Raw genomic sequence first — 21,959 nt, 5'->3', positions numbered from 1 at the left:
GGGCCGCTGAAGAGGTTTTTGCATGATATTCCTTTGGAGGAGTGACAAGTATTTCTGATTCTAGTATTGGCTAGACCTGCCGAGACTCTTTTTAGGGTGGGCTTTTAAGAGGGCTATTTAAGATGCATGTGGCCACTGTGTCAGTGTTTCTCTACCCACCACCAGTCCACCATCAGGACTGGCTAGTGACTTTATCATTTTCTGTATCTATTTTTTAGGGTGCTTTTACTCCTGATGATGAGTTAGTGGTTAACAAGACTAAAAACACACTGAGTTTTCTGGCTTACTTGTTTTTTCAGTGTTAGGCCTCCCTCACACAGGCGTTTGCAGTAAACACAGCGTTTTGCACCGCTGTGTTTACTGTGGTTTCAGCAGCGCTGGCATGCGTTATGCCAACGTGTTGGTTGCGTTTTTCAGCAGACCTGATAACGCAGCCAAGGAAGCTGAAAAAATAATAAAATCAAATACTCACCTAGTAGGCGCCGTTTCTACAGGCTTCCAGGTACTTGTCTGTGCCTGCAGAGTATCTCTTGCTGGTAACTGAGTTTCAAGACTATTCCAGCAAGAGATTGGCTCGCAGCTCAGCCAATCAGAGCATTCCTTCATTGAATGGCTGTGATTGGTGCATCCAGCGCTGGCTGTGATTGGCACTGGATTAGCCAATCAGAGCAATCTCTTGCTGGAGGCAGGGTCTTTAAACCCTGTCACTAGCAAAAGCTCCTCTGACAAGTGCCCAAAGCCCCGGAAAGCAGCGCCGAGGACCGCGACGGCAGAAGCATTGGTGAGTATAACTTTTTTAAAATTTTTATTTATTTATTTTTTATTAGGGCAGCTAGCGCTGCCCAAAGCGTGGAATCGCATTGTTCTGCACTTTCAGCAGGGCTGCCAACGCTGCCGATTCATTTTCGATGGGCGACGCAGGGTTGAAAACTGGCCAAAGAAAGGACATGCATCGCTGTCTAAGCGCAGCGTTGTAGATGCTTGTGTAAACAGCCCCATTGAAATGATTGGGAGCGTTGTACATCGTTTAGTACAGCACTGAGAAGGCAGCGCTAAGCGCTGTAAAAATCGTCTGTGTGAGGGAGGCCTTATGCTGGGATACATGTCTCCCGTGTTCTTGTATTATCTCTTTTGAGTCTAGTGGACCTCCTGCATTTCCAGATTGTTTATCAGTAATTTCGTCTCTTGAGGAACCAGTCGGTCTTTGATATGATGGGCTACTAACAGATGCTAGTATTTTCCCAGATGTGGTGTAGTGGTTAGCCCTGCTGCCTTGTGATGCTGAGGTCCTGAGTTCGAGTCCGGTTGGAGAAAGCTGCTAGTTTATTCTCCTTTTCTCTATCTAAGAGGAGTTGATCTGTATTTACTCTTGTATCCTCCTATGGATGGTTTCTAATTATTTGATTATCACCTTTTTTCCCTCTATATGAATTTTCTTTTGGGCAGTACCCTTATAAGGTAGCTACTTGGTTAAGCGGTTACTGTCTTGGCTTTGAAACTCAATCTTCTAATTGACCTCAATAATTGTAGAAATGGTTTGTTTGGGTAGCTACAGTCCATTCTATGGAAACTTAAACATAGGTTCCTTCATTTTTGACTCATTGTTTAACTGTCCCCCTCTTTGAATGATGATTTATATTTTAGGGATTTATTCTGAATTCTGTTTTTTTTTTCTAGAACCTTTTTGCCTTTCAGTGATTCCTGCACAGATCACAGAGCATGTCTACAACAGTCTGTGGGCTCAGTCACACGGGTGTTTTTTCGCCCGATTTGCAGATGCGCTTGCGATCCGCATCTATATATACCCAATGCTTTGCAATGGGAGCAGTCACATGTCCGTTTTTTTTTATGCGGATGTGACGAAAATTATGACTGTTTCGCAGAATGCATGTAACTGCGTTCTGCGCAAATCTGTGTTCATGTATGTGCGCTCAATGGGGCCTGTGGCAGCAGCGCCGACCCCATTGAGAACATATAGTAAAGATCGTTCTCCTCTGCCACAGCTGAGGCAAAGGAGAACGATGTTCTTCCATTGAAAGCAATGGGCTGCCCGCAATCGCTGTATTAATTTTCGGGGAAGGGCTTTAAACATAAGCCCTTTCCTGAAAACCATCCTAAAAAAAAGTGTAAAAAACAAACATATACTCACCCTTTTGCAGCTGCCGCGTCCAGCCGGCTCTTCTCCTGAACTGCTTTCAGTAGTATTCAGCAGGCGGGGATTTAAAATTTGGCTGAGCGCTGTGACCAATCAGAGGCAGCACTCACTCACCCATTCACAAATGGGTGAGTGAGTCCTGCCTCTGATTGGCTGAGTGCTGGGACCAATCAGAGGCAGCTGTCAGTCAATAGCTAAGAGCTGCCTCTGATTGGTCACAGTGCTCAGCCAATCAGGGGCAGCCCATTCAGCAGGCGGGGATTTTAAATCCCTGGCTGCTGAATACTACTGAAAGCAGTTCAGGAGAAGAGCCGGCTGGATGCGACTGAGCCCCGGCTGCTGCGAAAAGGTGTACGTGTGTGTGTGTGTGTACGTGTGTGTGTGTGTGTACGTGTGTGTGTGTGTACGTGTGTGTGTGTGTACGTGTGTGTGTACGTGTACGTACAAAATTTTTTTTACCCTTTTTTTAAAGGATGCTTTTCAGGGAAGGGCTCATATTTGAAGCCCTTCCCCGAAAATGAATACAGCGCTTGCCGGCAGCCCATTGCTTTCAATTGAGCCGGCTGTATTGCCAGCTCCATTGAATTCAATGGGAGAAAATCGTTCTCCTCTGCCACAGCTGTGGCAGAGGATAGCAGACAGCGCCTGTGTGACCGAGCCCTTTGGGCTGATAAATGCGGCTAGCGGTTTTTTTCAGCCGTGACGCTGGCTTCGGTCACGCAATTTATTTATTTATTTTTTTGTGCGCATCAGTTTTGCGCACAAAAAATTGTGCCAAAAAACGCCCTTGTAACTAAGCCCTCTCATAGAAGTCAACGGGTGCCCTCCTGTTCATTGTGTGACCAGCCCGTGAAGCTGCTGTAAAGATTGGCGCCCCCATAGTCCTGCACACACAACAGAATAAAAAAATTCTACAGTCCAAAAATAAAAAGATTAGTAATATGGAAAATGTTCCAGTAACTGGTTTTAATTGTTAAAAATAATATATATACTGTAATTATTTGGTGATGTATTCCACTAGGATGTAAGAGGGGCCGGGGAAGGCCTGACTGCTTGGAAGATGGCTAGGCAAAACTGGAGGAGGCTTGCTGCTACTGTTGTAAGGGGAGCTGTACATGAAGCTTGTTGTGACGTCTGGGAGCGAATGGCCTGAAGGCGTTTTTCTGTGACTACTGAAGGGTTTATGAGGCATACTGTAAATTATTGTTGGGGTGGATCTAATGTCGGGGAACTTTACTGAGAGAGCCGTCTCATCTGGGGAAGTGGGGGGAGCATGGAAGTTAATAAACTACTACTAGAAGAAAGAGCATCACTAATGTGATCTTGGGCAGAAGAGGGCAAAACATAACCTTCATTACTGTGGCCTCTTGCAGCAGGGAGTGTTCACTCGAAGACCACTCGCATGTATTTATGTGCGTTCAGTGGACTTGGCAACTGATGAATGTACATTGGGTAGGGGCTAAAATTTTAAAGAAACTCACGTTCCCTAATTAGTTGCTGAGCAATATATTGTCTGTGTGAATTCTCCCAATTCCCTCAGATTGTGAAATTGGAGCTAGTGAACAACATCCGCTCTGTGTAAATGTGCACAAAACATACATTGTAGTCATACGGCATGTGTTGCCACTACTTCATTCAGACTTCGCACTGCATTTGTGCCGTGAGGATGAACTTGGAGCTCTGGACCCATTCTAATGATCACAGAGGTCCCCGGGAAGGTGGGAGAAGGGATCAGAAAATTATTCTCCATCCTGTGGAAAGGCGATAAATTGTCATACCACCAAGGATATGTGGAATATACCCATGTACTAAATTCATAAAGTGTTCAATAAAACAAAGCTAAAAATAACCATATATATATATATTTTTAGCTTTGTTTTATTGAACACTTTATGAATTTGGTACATGGGTATATTTCACATATCCTCAGTGGTATGACAATGAATTTACAGGGATCAAATTCGTCTCTTGGTGTCATTTACAGATTGGCAATCTATATATTATTTTACTTTGATCTTTTTTATTACAGCACCGCCAACAACAACATCGACAGCGACACCCGGCTTTAGCTTGAATTTTGGTAAACCTGCAGGATCTGCTACACCTTTTTCTCTACCAGCTGCAACTACCTCAGCTACTGGGTTTTCACTGTCGTCTACTGCACCAACAGGTAAGGCCAGAGAAAAGTTTTACAGATACTTGAGCTTTAGTTTTGTTTAAGTGCTGGTGCAGTGATCCTTCAAAAGTACCACATGAATGGTAGACCTAAAGAGGACCTGTCATCTATCTTTTTTTTTCCCTCTTTGGTGTGGACTCTACAAGACATCTGAAGGTGTTCAGTGGTATCTGGCACCAAGGCATTAGCAGTACATCCTTTAAGTTGAAAGGTGGGTCCTCCGTGGATCACACTTGTTTTCATAACTCATCCTATCGATGTTCTATCAGCTTCAGATATGTGGAAGTTTGAGGCCAATCCACACCTTGAACTCTTTGCAAAAATTGTTTAGGAATGATTGGAGGAACATGACAGTGTGGCCCAGCGCATTCTGAAAGATCCACTGCCATTGAGGAATAACTGTGCCATGAAGGAGTGTACTTGGTCCGAATAATGTTTTACTGATACTTGTCAAAGTAACATCACATGAATGCCGAGGTACAAGGTTGCCCAGACAATCACATTGCCTCCACCGACTTACCGCATTCCCATAGTGCATTCTGATGCCATCTTTCCTTGGGTAGGATCCATCAGACTAGGCCTCCTTCTTTCATTGCTCCATGGTCCTTTTTTGATGCCAACGTGTCTATTGTACGGGTTTTGGCGTTGGATAGGGGTGAGCACGGGCACTCTAATTGGTGTATGAGTACACAGCCGTGTGTCTTCTGACACTTTTCTCTCGTAGCCAGCATTGAAGACGGTTGACCAGGATTAGAAAAATATGGCAGCTTTTTTCCACAGTTATTGCCACTCTAGTCAACAGTTTGGGATTAGTGTTGGAGCTACTACAATATTCTGCGTAGTACCTGGACAAGGAGAGTCAGTGTGCAGAGAAAAAGCGACTTCGTCTCATTTGGTCTCCTGATCCCAGCATTTGGACCACAATCGACTTCAGAAGCTCCGTATTAAGCAGTAGCCTTTTTCAATTTGTGATATGAATTTTATGTTTTGTTTTTCCTTAGTGTATGTTCACACAGTTTGTGCCGTGGAATCCGCATCAAATGTGAATCTACCTTTCCATGATGTAGCTTTATTTTAATTTTTTACACGTGGATTTGAAATCTGCTTGTGAGGAAAAAAGTGAACTATTGAAAAGTGCTAAAAACGGCATGCAGGTGATAATAATCAGAACAGAAAATCTGATGTTGATTCCAAACTCTGAGCACAACCTAAAGGAGAAGTGCTCTGAAACAAAGTATAACCTGTTATCTGGGTGCAGCAGAATTGCCTGTTGTGGCGATCTGTTACACTCCATGATTTGCTATGTTCATCTTTACTTGATGGCAGGTGTGAAGAGTGATCTCTACTTCTCACTAGTTTTCTTTTCTTTTTATTAAGGGACTGGTTTTTCTTTGAATTTGGGTACGTCTGCACCTGTTACTACTACTTCTGTACCGACTACTGGTCTGTCCATTGGGGCCCTAACGGGGCTGACTGCATCGCCATTTCAGAATACAAGCGCGGTATCTTCAGGTAATTGTGATTTCTTTCCTAAATGTTACCTTTCCATGTTGTAATATGCATAAATCTATATGATTTAACTTGCCACTCAATGTAAACATTGATGGAAAGATAAGGCTGCAGGTTTTTACTTAAAGGGGTTGGCTACTTCCTATCTTACCTCTGCACTGCATTTTACAGCCCCCTGCTGCCCATGGAGATTGTGTAAACATTGGATGGCGAAGGTGTCCCCATTCACAACTCTTAGGCCTCATGTCCACTTGCACGCACGGATTTCACTGCTGAATCCCCCAGTGCGTGCCTGCGGCCATGGAGAGGGAAAAGACATTTTCTTACCCTCGCTGAACGCTGCGGGGCTCTCCTCTGTGCAGGCCGGATCTTCTTTCTTCCGGCTGGTGGATGTGCTTGGCACGCTGGCAGAGTGCCGCACGCATGTGCCATGCACACCTTCTGCTTTTTTTTAAAATCTCCTGCTCTCCCGCGGATCCATGGCACAGCACAAAAACAGCTGTGGCTGTGCCGCAGATATGGACAGCTTCCATTGGCTTCAATGGGAGCCGCCCGTGCGGCAGATCCACAGGAAAATGGAGCATGCTGCGATTTCTTCCCGTGCGTGCGACCCGCACACCGGGAATACATCACATTCGCATGCTTTTAGCTGCCCTCCGGATGCTAAAATATATAAAGATTTTGAGATGATATTCTATATATTAGTGTGGTGGTAATGCAGCGATTGGCTGCAGCAGTTCGTGAGCAGTGAATGTGAAATCATCGCTTCCTGCATCATTGGGGACCCAAGGCACAGTAAAAAGGAGAATTTTTTTTTTTTTTTTTTAAAGACCTTTTAAGTAAAATAGTTCATTTTGATCAACTTAAAACATATGTACATTACCACCTTTATGAGCAGAAATTCTGCTCCAATCCATATAATTTTTTATATATAACACAGAGCTTGGCGGCTTTTTTTCGCCATCATATCCTGCATTCAGACAGGGCAGCAAGAATCACCTGGCAGGTTTGCTTTAGATTTGCATTACTTTTATGGTGTAGAGAAAAATTGAAAATTAAGGCAATACCATATTTGCACTATATTTTGTAACCTTTCCACCAGTAAAAGTATTTTCAAGTTTATTAAGAGATCTTTGTGGCGGTATTGAACTTTTTTTTTTTCTCTTTTAGATTTCAGGTTCTTCTCAAACCTTTACAAAAAAATATTTTACAATTCACTTGCCATCGAATCTTCCTTTTATTTTTTCTCTCTCTGTGCCATGTTGGCTGTATCTTTCCTTTTGGTGTTTACGTTTCATGCTGCAAAGGACCTGAATAAACCCGGTACAACTATCTATCCTACTTCTTATTTAATTGCAGGTCTTGGACAGAATCCTTTGGGGTTAGCTGTTCCCGCTACACAGACTACTACCAACGAAGGACTTGGAGGAATAGATTTCAGTAGTTCTTCAGACAAAAGAAGTGAGTAACCCGTGTTGCTTCGTAAACAAAATGTAGATGTTTCTTCTTTTTAAAGTGAGAGTATCTTCATAAAAGGATCCATTGTTTAAAATGTTATCCTACAATAAACTTTTATCAGTGATCCACAGGGAGAGGTGATTTAAAAATTCTGGTTGGATCTCAGCACTGGGACCACCACCAATCCTGAGAAGGAGGATGCCATGTCCCCCTCAGGGATAGGTGCCCTGAGGTAAAACATGCATGTTTCAGTGGATGAGCATGCTCACAGCCACTCCATTCTTACTTGAATGCTGCGGCGACTACGTTTCTCCTCGCTGCACCTTCCGCTGAGGGGGGATTGGTGAGGAGTCCCGGTGGAGTGAACCCCAACTGATCCGACTTCTGTCACTTATCCTGTTGAACTGTCTCACTTAGAAGTCAACGAGTCCCTTTTTGTCTATTGTGTCAATAGCTCATGTAGTTGCTGTACAGGAAAAGAAAGTTTTGGCATTGGACTAGGTATAGTGGTCAAAGCGTAAGCTGCAAGACACTAGTTTTTTTGGTTTTTTTTAAATATAGATAATGACATGGAAGATTAACAGAATCACAAGAAATGTTAAAAGTTCAATGGAAGAACTTGATTTTAACAATAGGTCATTTTCTGATTACATATTCCATGTGAAGGTGTTTTTTTTTTTTTTTTTTTTTTGTTTGTTTTGTTTTAAATGATATAAAACTAAAGAATGAAAAGATGCTGCAAAAAATAAATATGCCAGCTCTTCGTCTTGAGCTGGAAAACCCCCTTTTAAGTCCTTAACATTTGCGGAATATATGAAGGGGCTGGAGGGTGGACAATAAATGGGACATATAAAGGCTTCTTCTTAATATATTTGTTTTCACTTTTAGGTGACAAAACTGGAACCAGACCAGAGTAAGTAACTTTAAGGCCTTGTTGTACTCTGGGCTTTTTATTGTACATGACTAAATATATACTAAAATAAGTGCATTGAGACCAAATGCAAGAATAAATGATTCACTTTTTAGATCTGAGCTGTTGTTGTGTTTTTGGGTTTTTTTTGTACTCCTCTGAGATCCTCTGAAATCCATTATACTTGTTTTTCTTATAGGGACAGTAAAGCTCTTAAGGATGAAAATCTACCTCAACTAATCTGTCAAGATGTGGAAAATTTTCAGTAAGTATACAGCTAATGAAAATCCTTTGTAATCTGTACCTTTTATACATTATCTTAGCTTTTCCTTTACATATGTATTTGTGGTCTTACTGTACCTCTTGTCCTTGACTAGAACTAGTTCATTCTTAAGTTGTACGCCTGGTCGCCTGAAGACATTTCAGAACATAACCATGTATAGTGACCGTAATAAAGTATACCTTAGGAAAATACATTTTAATCACTCCTACGCAATCTACAAATTATTCCGCTGGGCATTTCTTTAGCAGGCAAGTGCCTGTGATTTCAGCAGCACCCCTCCCATCTAGAATTGAATGAGATATCTGACACGTTCTGTTCCTACTGTTTCCTTCAGAGTTGTGCCCAAACTAATGCCAGGTTCCCTTTTAAGAATGTTTCTCCCTAGCTTGCTTGGTGCCAGCAAAGTGGAAATGAACCATTACACCGTAGTCATCAGTGATCACAAGAATTTACAGGGCTGTGCCATAGAGGAGTATTCTGTTCATATAAAGTTATTTGGCTTTTGCAGGGGTCCGCCCTCTGATCATCAGAATGGCAATTGCATATCCTCCTGTAAGACTCATAGTGAAGGGAGTAAGGCAAATGCATGCTAAACGTTTTAGTAACTTTTTATCCAAGACTTCTAGAAATCTGGGGTATGAAAGACCCCAGGGGGGGGGGGGCAGGTTGGTATTGCAGACACTGCTGTCATTAAATTCAGTGAGAGCTGTGCCTGCAGTTCTAACCCAGGCCTCTGCAGTGTTGACCGCTATCTGCTTCCAGCTCTATTTGCACTGCCAAACAGCTGATTAGGACTCCCCATCAGTCAACTATTAGTGAGATGAGAGATGAGCGAGTATACTCGCTAAGGCTAACTACTCGAGCGAGTAGTGCTTTAGTCGAGTATCTGCCCACTCGTGTCTAAAGATTCGGGTGCCGGCGGGGAGGAACGGAGGGGAGATCCCTCTCTCCCTCTCTCACCGCCGCAACTTACCTGTCACCCGAGCCGGCAGCCGAATCTTTAGAGACGAGCGGGAGGACACTCGGCTAAGGCACTACTCGCTCGGGTAGTTGGGCCTTAGCGAGTATACTCGCTCATCTCTATTAGTGAGCCATTCTGAAAATAGGCCATCATTAGTAAAGGTTCAGAAAACCAATGTAATACATAGCTAAGGTCACGTGTTTACGGAATACTGTTTGTTCATCAGTCGTACACCTATGATGCTTAACTACATATTATCCTATAAAGGTTGTGTAACGGTTAACACCCCCTGATTCTAAGTACATTATACTGACTTAAAGGAGATGTCCCGCGCCGAAACGGGTTTTTTTTTTTTTAAACCCCCCCCCCGTTCGGCGCGAGACAACCCCGATGCAGGGGTTAAAAAAACCACCCGCACAGCGCTTACCTGAATCCCGGCGGTCCGGCGTCTTCATACTCACCTGCTGAAGATGGCCGCCGGGATCCTCTGTCTTCATGGACCGCAGGGCTTCTCTGCGGTCCATTGCCGATTCCAGCCTCCTGATTGGCTGGAATCGGCACGTGACGGGGCGGAGCTACACGGAGCTACACGGAGCCCCATAGAGAAGAGGAGAAGACCCGGACTGCGCAAGCGCGGCTAATTTGGCCATCGGAGGGCGAAAATTAGTCGGCACCATGGAGACGAGGACGCTAGCAACGGAGCAGGTAAGTATAAAACTTTTTATAACTTCTGTATGGCTCATAATTAATGCACAATGTATATTACAAAGTGCATTATTATGGCCATACAGAAGTGTATAACCCCACTTGCTGCCTCGGGACATCTCCTTTAAGCATGTTCAATTTTGTGCAGGAAGTTTGTGAAAGAACAGAAGCAGGTGCAGGAGGAGATCAGCAGAATGTCCTCTAAAGCCATGGACAAAGTACAGGATGACATCAAAGCTTTAAAACAACTCTTGTCTGTGGCATCCAGTGGCCTTCAAAGAAACACTTTGGCTATTGACAAACTGAAAATTGAAACCGCTCAGGTACTTACTACCTTTTCAGTGACTGCGTGACTTAGAGCTTCTATTTAAATGACTTGTAATGATAGATGCTTCTTATTTTTGCTGGGGCTAACCTTTGCGATTTTAAAAGGCACCTTTGCACTCGCCTGTAACGCACTCTGCCAAAAAGAAGCACTTTGGCAAACTTTTTTTTCTGCATCTAGAGTTTTAACTCCTCAGCTATATTCTAATAACAATAAGTCTTTTTATATAGCGCCAACATATTCTGCAGCACTTTACAAGTCAGAGGAAACCTACACAAAATAAGTGGTCATGTCCAGTATTAAACCGATAGTCTGAGATGTGTTGGTTTGAACACCTCATCGTTTTCCAGTGATTGCTTTTTCTGTATCTATTACCAAGAAGTGTATATATTTTTTATAGCACTTTAGTATTTCCATATATTTTAGTTTGAAGTCCTATCTAGGCTGAAGGTGCATGGCCCCCATTATAACTTATGAGGCTATTCACATAACTATTTTTAACATGTCACGATTTATTTTCACATGGGCCGCCAGTCCAAGTCCTATTCTTGTCTGGTTTTTCATGGACTTTTCACAAGTGGCTGTGTGCTCTCCTATGTGCGTTGTGCTAGAGTTTCTCGGGTGCATCACTCATTATGGCTGTGTGCCTTAGACTCAGCGTCACTGGAATCCAAGGCCAGTCATCGGTAGCAGCTTAGTAGGAAAGCTTCTCATTGACAGAATATGTCATCTTATGTGACTTATTACATGACCTTTTTTCTTTTTAGGAACTCAAAAATGCGGAAATAGCCTTACGCACACAGAAAACACCTCCCGGCCTTCAGCATGAAAATACGGCGCCGGCTGAGTACGTTTGTTTCATTTTTATCATGAACCTTTCACACACTTTATATAAAGTCTGAGTAAATCTAGATACTGCCATAAAGGAACACTCCAAGCAAGAATTGAAATATCAGCCATGACGTAGAGCTTAAATCTGCTGCTTAGACATGTTGTGAAGGCCTTGTGCTTCCTGTTGTCATTACTAATGTCAGATGGCTGCTATCAGCATTACTCCATTATTTTCAGGCCAGTAATTGTCAGCCATATATCAGTTACATCTCCCTCCGTAGTCGTCGGTGATGGAACTCTAATAAACCCCTACCAGGCTAGAAAAACTGACAGATGGAAGCGATACAATCCTGAGAATGGTGCACCCTGGATGCCCCATATAAATGGAGCAATCCTACGTATGTGTGATCATCACCCCATTCCCTTTTATGGAATGGAAGGAGATGGGCTTGTGCATCAATCTCCTCCCTGTCCCATAGGAGTAAACTGAGTACTGGTCATACATGCACTCCACACACCATTCACATGAGGCATTTGGGATGTGGTATTCACTGGATTGCTGAGGTTCCCAGCGATCAGACCCCCAGTAATCAGAAATTAACCCTCTATCCTGTGGATAAGGGAGAGGGTGATACATGTCTTTTTGATTGTTTTTGCTATTCATTTGCAGGCAATTTACAAGAGTCACCATCAAGTGCCATAGTTAAATCCAGCTAATAATTCTAAACATATTTGGTATTTACACTTATTAACCCTTTCCAATCCAATTTGTATCCTGGTTTTTCTAGGGGGCTTATTCTTTTTCTGCCGTTATAAAATGGTGCTATCTGCTGGCTAAAGCCAGTACTGCATGAGGTGGCACATTGGATAGGCTCCGACAGCAGAAAGGCTGGCAATATACAGTAAGAGAACCTCGATGGATGTCTTCCAACATCAGAGCTGTACAGCCTTAAATCACAATGTCTTTAGACGTCAGACAGTGGATTGAAAAGGGTTAAAGGATGCTTATCCCCAGATATTCCAGGAATAATGTTAGGCCTTATGTCCACTTGCACGCACGGATTCCACTGCTGAATTCCGCAGTGGTATCTGTGCGTGCCCACGGACATGGAAAGGGAAAGACTGTTTCTTACCTCTCTGGGTCCAGCGTGGATCTGCTCTGAGCCGGCCAGATCTTTTTTCTTCAGCACAGCGAAGCATGCGCAGTGCTCACTTTTTTGTTTCTGAATCCCCTGCTTTCCTGCTGATCCGCGGCACCTCCATAGCGACAGCTGTGGGTGTGCTGCGGCAGGGATGGCTTCCATTGACTGCAATGGAAACTGTCCCTGCGGGATCGGCCTGAAAATGAAGCATGCTGCGACTTCTTTCCGTGCGTGCGACCCACACGCTGGTGGAAAAAAATCACATCCACATGCATTAAGTTGCCCTACGGATACTAATGCATCCCTATGGGTAACTAGAGCTGCGGATCTCCCATGCGGGGGCCACGTGCGGATTTTATAATTACAATCCACCCTTGGACATTGGGCCTTAGACTAGCGGCACTTGCTATTTTTATTCTGTGTTCACCTCAGTAAATGTTCCAAGGTGGTCACATCTACTCCTCTTGCTTCTCTCTGTATCACTCTATGTGAAGGGATCCCTGGTGTGGTCATCAGCTGCTTCTGAAGTTTGTGTCTTGTCTTATGTCCGACCAGATGCTGAGCAAGTGATAAGAGTAGAATTACTGCATTTGCTGAGACAGACCAGACATGCTCTTCAATAACAGGCGGTGCTGCTCTAACATCACTCCTGGAATATCAGGGGATAGAAACTTTTTATTTTTATTTTTTTTTTTAAAGGTGTAAATACCAAAAACATTTAGAATTGCAAACTGAATTTAACGATTAACAATACACTTCTTGGGATATCCCTTTTATATGTATTTATTCCATCATCGGTTCCACCAGCAGGATGGAAAATATGCAACTTTTAGCTTAACTTTAAAACTCTCTAGAAACTTTATGAATTTGATCTCTAATTTTAAAGTTTGAAAATCTACCGCTTATCATATGTAATGTGCTTATTTAAAAATAAAAGCAACCCCCCCCCCCCCCCCCCTCTATATTTTATAGCTACTTTCGGTCTTTAGTGGAGCAGTTTGAAGTCCAGTTACAGCAGTACAGGCAGCAAATTGAGGAGTTGGAAAACCACCTAGCAACACAGGCCAACAGCTCGCACCTATCACCCCAAGGTAGGACAGCTGGTGCTCAGCCATTGTGCACTTGAAGATTGTACGTTTTTAGTTTATAAAAGTATCGTCATTTCTTATCTTGTCTTTTAGACCTCTCTATGGCAATGCAAAAGCTCTACCAGACATTTGTAGCGTTAGCAGCACAGTTACAAGTAATCCACGAAAACGTTAAGGTATGTGCCTAGGTTAACGGTAACTGATGTTGTAGTACATGAAAATTGTTCAGTTGTTGGTCTTTTTGATGCTATAAAATGTGAGCGTGTTATTCTTACACACACCATAAATAAAATGTAAGGTACCTGCTCTACACACTTTATAAAAGAAAGTCTAGCACCTACAAGAAGTTGTTGTTTTGCTGCAAAACTCGTCCTGCAGTTCCACCTCAGGCAGATCTGCAAATGATTAGACTGTTGGTGTGATTAGAGGAACGCTCCTATCACCTGAGGCCGTAAAAGTGGTTGCATCCTTGGCCTATAAAAGGCCCTTAGAGGCTCCTTGTGTGCAGTGACCTCTCTTTCCGCTCATGTAGAGCTCGTTGACAATTAGACGCCCTTATGACGCAATTGAAAAGATTTCACCAAATTACCGAAATTTGAGAAGGGGCGCATTATTGGAATGTGAGAAGCTGGATGGTCCTATCAACAAATTCCCCGCCACCTGGGCCATTCCGACCAGACTGTTAGGAGGCGTTGGGACAAGTGGATGTGTGGGTGCATGTACACAAGGCGACCAGGCTCAGGACGCCGTCGACAGACCGCCGGAGAGTATCTGCTGATCGTCTGATAAGCACAAGCAGTTCCAACAGTTCCATTGCCCACCATCCAGAGACAGGTGACGCCATCATTTCAGGCTCCTCCTGTGTCTGTGCTTTGCTGAAGACCATTTTGGTCTCAACACCCATTACATGTACTTCCTTTGACACCCACCCACTGTTGCTTCAGTTTCCTGTGTTGTCATGAATGATGAAACTTGACTGCTACAGAGTGGAATTGGGTTGTCTTCAGCAACAAATCCAGGTTTAGTTTGAGCACTGACTATTGCCGTGTAGTATCTGGAGACCTAGGGGTGAGCGCCTTAATCCTGCCTTTGCTGTGGAGTGGCACGCTGCCCCCTGCTGGTGTGATGGTCTGGAGGGGCCATCAGATAGGACAGTCTGTTACTCCTAGTAGTGGTACGAGGGACAGTGACGGCTCAGCGATATGTTCAGGACCTCCTGCAGCCACATGTGTTCCTCTCATGGCGGCTTCCAAGAGGCATTTACCAACAGTATAATACTCGGCCGCGCACACAAGGGGGTCACAGGAATGTCTCCACAACATTATGATACTTGTGTGTCCTACCTGGTGCCAGATTTATCACTAATAGAACCTGATGCCAGATTTAAAACCTGTATGGGACCATCTAGAACCCCAATTTAGACAGCCTACAAGTTTGGACGATCTACAGGCTCAGTTACAGAAAATGTGGACAGATGGGCCATAAAACCTGTATGCCTCCATGCCCCCCTATATCACATCTTTCATCCAAGCTAGAGGCGGCCAAATAGGGTTCAGTTTTCTGGAATAGCTTACCCTTTTGCTCTGATATTGTAATGACTTACTTATATCAGCGTTGCAATTGGACATATAAAAAGTTTTATTTTAGTCAGGCAACTCCTTTTTCTAGGTGCTGGATTTTTTTTTGTTTTTGGACAATGAGTGTATGTGTGCTATAGATATATGTAGATATGATCTTACACACCTGCACAGATTCCCTATGACTCGTCCTGTTTTCCTTTTCACATTCTGTATGTCTATATCACAGTGATGTTCTTTAAAGCGACCCTGCGGTTGTGGACAAAGAAAGATGGCCACAATGCTTCTCTGACTACCTGAGGCACACTGTACGTTAGTATACATCAGCAGTCGAAGACTCTGCATGCTACCCTGACTTGCCAGTACTGATCACATGTACAGCGCTGGCCAATCAAAGCGGCATATAGTGTCTTAGACTAATGATGTATACTAATGCACACTGTGCATCAGGTACTTACGGCCATCTACGCATGTCAAAGACCAGAGGGTCACTTTAATTTACTTCTGATAACTGCCTTCGGTAAGTGTTTTCCGTCTCGTGAACTAATAACTTGGATTTTTGTGGGTTTGATCTTCATCTTGAAAAGTCTTGCACTATTTATTCGCTGTCCACTCATCCATTATAGTAGAGTTATGGACGTTTCAGTTTCAAACTAAAATGACTTTCCCTCAGATGCTCAAAGAACAGCACCTTGATTACCGAAAAGCGTTCTTGGGCGATCCTACAGATGTATTTGAAGCCAGGAGAGCTGAAGTAAAGAAATGGCAGACCGCTCCCCGTGTTACCACCGGACCGACGCCTTTCAGCAACATGCCAAATGCGGCCGCCGTTGCAATGGCTGCCACCCTGACCCAGCAGCAGCAGCCTGCTACAGGTCTGAATGCATTCAAGTACTAGATACTTTACACCTGTGCTCAGTAAACTTCTCTGTATTGGGTCTTGCTGCTGGCAAAATAATTTTTACACTTTCTTATCCTACATAGAGCTTCTAGAATAGGCAGGGTTTAGCCTTGGCAATAATTATACCTTCGCAGTTTACTGTGTGACTTTCCCCACCTCGAGTGAGCATAACCGTATTTAATCAGCAATCCTGCCTGCTTGTTTTTATACATTTTGGGTCTCAAGCCTGTAGGTGAATTGTTATACTTGAAGAGACTATTCTATGCCTATACACTAAACTCTGATCTGAAGTAATTGTGGCCTTGATAATGCAATGGAGAACTAGTCTCATGAATAACTTCATCTCAGAATGGCATTTCTATTTAAAGCATGTAGGTAAACACATTTTACCATTTTAACGTGACTGCTGCAGTAAGCCGGAGCTACATGGATGATTTTTTTTTTTTTTTAAATCATTGCAATAAAAAGGTCTGTGAATTAATATATTTTTCAAGAGCGATCATGCGTGAATGTTACGTCAAACAAAATCGCCTACTTATTAAGTGTTCCTTATTAAATTCTTGATAATCAGCTATTTACTACATTATCCCTTTACTTAAAGTGTAGGGAAAACAATTGCAGCAATGGCTCTTTTCAGACATTAGGCTTCTCAGAAGTTTGATTGCAAGTCTGAGTTCCATTGCGTGTGTATATATGTATATATTTGTCCCATTAAGTGCTAAACTAGACACTCAGTAATTTGGTGATTTTTGGAAGCATGATCTCTCCTCTGCAAAAAAAAACAAAAAAAACACCCATGTAACTTGGGCCTCAGTGTGAATGTTCACCTTCTTAATACCATTTAGTTCTTTGTAAATAGCGTTCAGGATTTGTTGGCAATTAATTTAATTTCTCCTTCTGATGGAGCTCAGAATTGCTTGCGTAGACAGCTAAAACATGAACACTATACTGCATAGACGTTAACCTCCGTGATAAAACAGTATATGGTAAGATGCTAGTGGAAGCTGCACACAGACTATTAGACTTTAAGGGCTTACTCCAACGTGCGTATATTGGCCAGGTTTTCACGCCCGGCGATATACGGTGTCCCTCTCTGCAGGGGAGGAGGCGGGCCGGGAGCAGTGCACTGAACTCCCGCCCCCTCTCCACCCCTTGCCACTGTTTGCAATGCGAGGGGGTGGGGCTAAGATCCGCCCATTCCGCCCCCTCCCATTGCAAACAGTGGTGAGGGGCAGAGAGGGTGCGGAAGCTCAGTGCACTGCTCCCGGCCCGCCTCCTCCCCCTGCAGAGAGACAGCAAATATCGGCTGGGCGTGAAAACCCAGCCCATATACGCACGTCGTAATAAGCCCTAAGGAGGATGTCTCACACAAACTGATTTTAATTGTGTTTTTCGCTATCACTGTTCGCACGGAAGAACGCGGCCATTGTGAGCCATGTATTTTTGAATTTCCATTTACACTTGCGGGCTGAATTGTGTATTCTGCGAGCGAAGGAAAAATCACAGCCTGATCTATTTAAGCACGGATGGCCTCAATAGATGTCTGTGGATGCAAGCGATCCACAGCCCATACACAATTAACATTGCGTATGAGCAGCGGAAACTTTGGCAACTTGAAAAGAAGAAAAAAATGCATAGGAAAGCCAGAATGCCAGCTGGAGGTGAAAACGATTGCATCCATGATCATTCGTAAATACTTTCAGCGATTTATCGCCGGTCTTCGCTTGTGGAATCGGACCCGTCCGTGTGAGCCTGCACATGTAGCATGTTTTGGTGCGGATCCACGTCAAAATCTGCAACATATTAGGTAGATTTTGATGTGGTTTTTGCTACAGATTTCACCCTTCACAAGCAGTGTGGGTTTTGTGCTGCACGAAATCCCTACCAATTCCCTCTGTGGGAACACACCCTGAAGGACTATGTCGGCGTCCCTGCTGCTACTAAACCAGTAGTATGGCAGGGGTGCTGACGGTGAGGCACAGTCTACACACCCCGCTCAGCCTGTATCTGGAACCTGGAATCGCTTTGATATTGCGGTGCATCATATGTAAATGGGGCTAAAATGGTCCAATGGGAGTCTTGTCATGGGAGAGAGTGGTCCTGGACTTCCCTGTCCCACATGTTTGGTGTCCCTGGCATGCAAATAGTTAAGAAAACTGCAAGGACACTGGCAGATAGTCTTTAACTCCTTAACACCACAGGATGTACATTTATGTCCTGGGTGTGCTGGGTATATATGGACCTACAAGAACCATAATCAGCATTGATGGCTATTGTGGCTGTTAACCTTCTAAATACCACTGTGTGACAGCATTTAAATGCCCCGATCATTGTTCAGGAGTCCTAAATGACAACCTCCATCCCGCAATGAGATTGAGGGCTACCATGAATGAATGCTTCTTGAAATGCGGTTTAATGTAATACTATGTATTACATTGTACCGCATAATACTATGGTATTACATTATACGTCACGAGCGATCAAGCAATGGCAAGTTCAAGTCCCCTATGGGGACTAGAAAATAACTGTAAAAATAAGTTTAAAAAAAATTGTAATTATTGGAAAAACAAGAGGAAGTAAGAGTTTAAAAGAAAACCATGTTTTCTTATTAATAATAATTTTATTTGTGCAGCGCTTATTGATGATGATATTGATATCGCTGCATCTGTGAAACTCCGATCTATCAAAGGAACACATTATTTCTCCTGCACTTTGAACGTCGCCAAAAAAAATAAAAATTTGCACTTTTTTGGTAACCTGTCTCCAAGAAAAAAGTTTATAAAAAGCGATCAAAAAGTCACATAATCTCCAAAATCATAGCAATGGGTCCTGCAGAATGTTCAGTAAAAAATGAGTGTTCGCACAATCCTCTCGGCAGAAAAACATGAGTTATGGCAGTAGAAAATATTTTTTTTTTCTTTTCCAAAGATATTTTATTTTTAAAAGTAGTACAACAAAAGTAAACTATAATTTTAGCATCGTAATCCTACTGCCCCACAGAATAAAGCTATAGCCTTTTTCTGTAATGTGTACGCCATAGAAACAAGACCCTAATGCACACGTTGTGTATTAGCTGGGGGATCTGCAGCCTTGTACATTACCAACAATGTAGGTGAGGCTCTAACAGATCTGTACATGATGTACAAAATCTCCCAGATGAAAATTGACCTGCACTGTGGATTTCTAAATTCGCAGCCTGTTAATTTTTTTCTGGGGATTTTCGAGGAGCCCCTCTCAGTTTCAGTTTTGTTTTTTAGCTCTGACCCACAGTATACAGTGGTGGTCTGACTGCAGGAACCCCCTACACAATCGTGAGAACGATGCAGTGTGCATGCAGGACCATTAACTTCTATGGATATAGCCAAGCGCTGCCATCCACTATCTCCATAGTGGTTGTCACACATGAGCACCAACGCTCCATTTAGCTGGTGAACTCAATGCTTCCATGATTTACAGGTGGTCCCAGGAGTTGGACCCTCAGCAGTCATTTATCACCTGTGTATAAGTTGTTGTTTTTGAGGGCTAACTTTTTTTTTTTTTTTTAAGAGAGATAGTAGGTTGTAGAAATTGCTGCAAATCTAGTATTTTAAATCTGTCTTAAAGGGCTTCAGCATGTAGGGTGCTGAATCTATGTAATGCACGTTGTGCAATCCTCAGGCGCCTGCAACCAATCGCCTAGAAGTAGATCAGGGCTGTAATACCAGATACAGCTCATGGACTAGAATGGCGCTGTCTTGTAGAACATCCCTGTGTGTGTTCTAGCTCCATACTTCTCCCAATAATGTCTCATCATGCCGCTGAAGTGCCAAAGACCACCCCAATTTACAGCTTTTTACTACTTTGTACCCGTACCTTCAGTACTAGTCAGCATTAAGAGCTCTTATAACAAGCATCTAATGATCAGAGTGAATGTAACAAAGCAATCTATTTAAGAGATCTGTAGACGCCAGGTAAGACTGCCGTATTCCGGAGAGCTTGCCGTCTTGGTATGCAGATGCTCCATAGCTTAGAAGATTGTTTTAAAGAAAACTTTTTATTTTATTTTTTTTTTTATTGCTGCACACAATTTCCATACTGCCAATGTTTTGTTATATTGTCTGTTCCGATGATGTTTTAAAGGTTGTTTACATAGTTTGGATTATTTTTTTTTCCTGCTGGGTAGACCAATATTTAACACTTTCTTAATCATGGCTGCTTATCGTGAATTGCCATTTTTGGCAGCCAATATGTTTCCTTATGTTATTTAATAGTTTTAAATTATTCGTGTTCTATTAGAAGCACTACAATGTTTTCTTATTGTTTTAAGCCTACCTCCAGTGAGAGAGAGAAAAAAAATCAGTGCTTTAAATTTTCATGCAAAGTCCCATTGTGGAGTTTTTCACTTCAAAGTTGTAGAGCTGTCCTTCTTCCCATGTTACATATACAGTGAAGCTGAATGATACCTTATCACCCGCTATCTCACATTTAGCCTTACCACTCCTCTTTCCTGTTGATACACTTCTACACACTGTGTGGATCTGCGCTGATGCTGCTGTAATCACAAGACTTTAATTCACTAGCAGTTTTCCTCTACAAACACACCGTTTGTAATTCTGTTTTGAGTAGCATACTCAAGTTATTTTACCAATATCTGTACGCATCTACATTTTTCATCATCCTCGGCTGACAGAGAGTAAAGGGCTGTAGTGATTTACTTCCTTGTACTCTGTTCTAGATTGAAATGAATGGAGGGTGCACTTACTTTTAATACTAGAGTAGAAGCTTGATTCTATACACTGAGGGCGCGTGTCTGATCACTGGAGGGGTGCTTTAAATATTCACATTCCCCAGTAGACGCCATGCTTGCCATTTGCTGAAGGCAATAACATTTTTGTAAATACTTTACGGTACATTGCACATGCAGAAACATTACTGTACCATGTGTTATGGTCATAGATGCGGTGTGACTAAAATTTTATGTTTTTTTCAAGAGTAATATACTTTATATATTCATGTAAACTTGTGTGACCGTATGTATAGTATGTTATACAAATTTACACACATAATTTAATTAGCTCTTATTAAAGGTACACAATCCATAGATTCAATCAGGAAAAGCTCGCTAGTTTCATTTTGGACTCATTATGTCCAAACGTCAATTGGATGTGAACGGCACTTTTTTTTTTTTATTTTATAATGGAGATCAATGTAAATTTCTATACGATAAGTTGGTATACGCCTGTGAGTGGTAGCTGAAGGCATATAGAACCTTATTTTGTGTATTGCTATATGGGATCTGTGGTTCTGTAGCAACGCTCCTTTCCATGCCTTATTACATATGGATGTCATTGTGAAGAGTTTACCGCTCCGGACCCCTTTCTTTAGGGCGTATGCCCACGGACGGAGCGGGATACGCCCGCGGTTTTACACCGTGGGGTTAAACAAAAAAGTCCCTGCTGGCGATCACAAAAAAAAGGGTTGTTTTTATCCGCAGTCTCAATTAATACTGTTAATAAAGAACTCCCGCCGCAGAAAAACGCAGTAAAATACAACATGCTGCGAATTTAAAAAAAAATTTTTTTTTCTCCCCGCGGTTGAATCCCGCATGTGAAGATTGAGCTATTGGGTTCAATAAAACCTAATAGCTGCATTATTCCGCAGCAGATTTATGCCACGGGGAATGTGGCATAAATCCGTCTTTGGGCATTAGCCCTTAAGCCAGAGGGATGCTAACCATGATCAGTTCGCACTGTTGCGCGTTTGCCCACCCATGTATTACAAGATCATAATTACATTAGTTTCAGTGGCTGGAATGTTATACTATATATATATATATATGGCCCGCTGCAGCTTTCCAGGTCTCTAAAGCTAGTCTTACCTTTTAGTCAACTGATTTCCAGGACCGCTTCCTTCTGAAAAGGAGTTGCATTCATGAGTCAACCCTTGTAAGAAATTAATT

At 42.7% G+C, this 21,959-nt stretch overlaps 1 protein-coding gene across 2 annotated transcripts in view; it reads left to right on the top strand.

Annotated features, from left to right (window-relative positions):
• Window positions 1–21,959, top strand: part of NUP58 (nucleoporin 58) — a 47,118-nt gene that overhangs the window by 7,966 nt on the left and 17,193 nt on the right. For both annotated transcript variants that reach the window (XM_066583454.1, XM_066583445.1), the window contains exons 3-12: window positions 4,185–4,325; window positions 5,709–5,843; window positions 7,200–7,301; window positions 8,187–8,211; window positions 8,408–8,473; window positions 10,306–10,480; window positions 11,250–11,329; window positions 13,428–13,546; window positions 13,637–13,719; window positions 15,794–15,995. In XM_066583454.1, coding sequence (XP_066439551.1) covers window positions 4,185–4,325; window positions 5,709–5,843; window positions 7,200–7,301; window positions 8,187–8,211; window positions 8,408–8,473; window positions 10,306–10,480; window positions 11,250–11,329; window positions 13,428–13,546; window positions 13,637–13,719; window positions 15,794–15,995 — 1,128 coding nt within the window. The remainder of the gene's footprint in view (window positions 1–4,184; window positions 4,326–5,708; window positions 5,844–7,199; window positions 7,302–8,186; window positions 8,212–8,407; window positions 8,474–10,305; window positions 10,481–11,249; window positions 11,330–13,427; window positions 13,547–13,636; window positions 13,720–15,793; window positions 15,996–21,959) is intronic.

The sequence above is a fragment of the Eleutherodactylus coqui genome, chromosome 1, assembly GCF_035609145.1.
Source record: "Eleutherodactylus coqui strain aEleCoq1 chromosome 1, aEleCoq1.hap1, whole genome shotgun sequence".
In the NCBI taxonomy this organism is placed as follows: Eukaryota; Metazoa; Chordata; class Amphibia; order Anura; family Eleutherodactylidae; genus Eleutherodactylus; species Eleutherodactylus coqui.
This window is presented reverse-complemented; position numbering and strand designations above follow the sequence as displayed.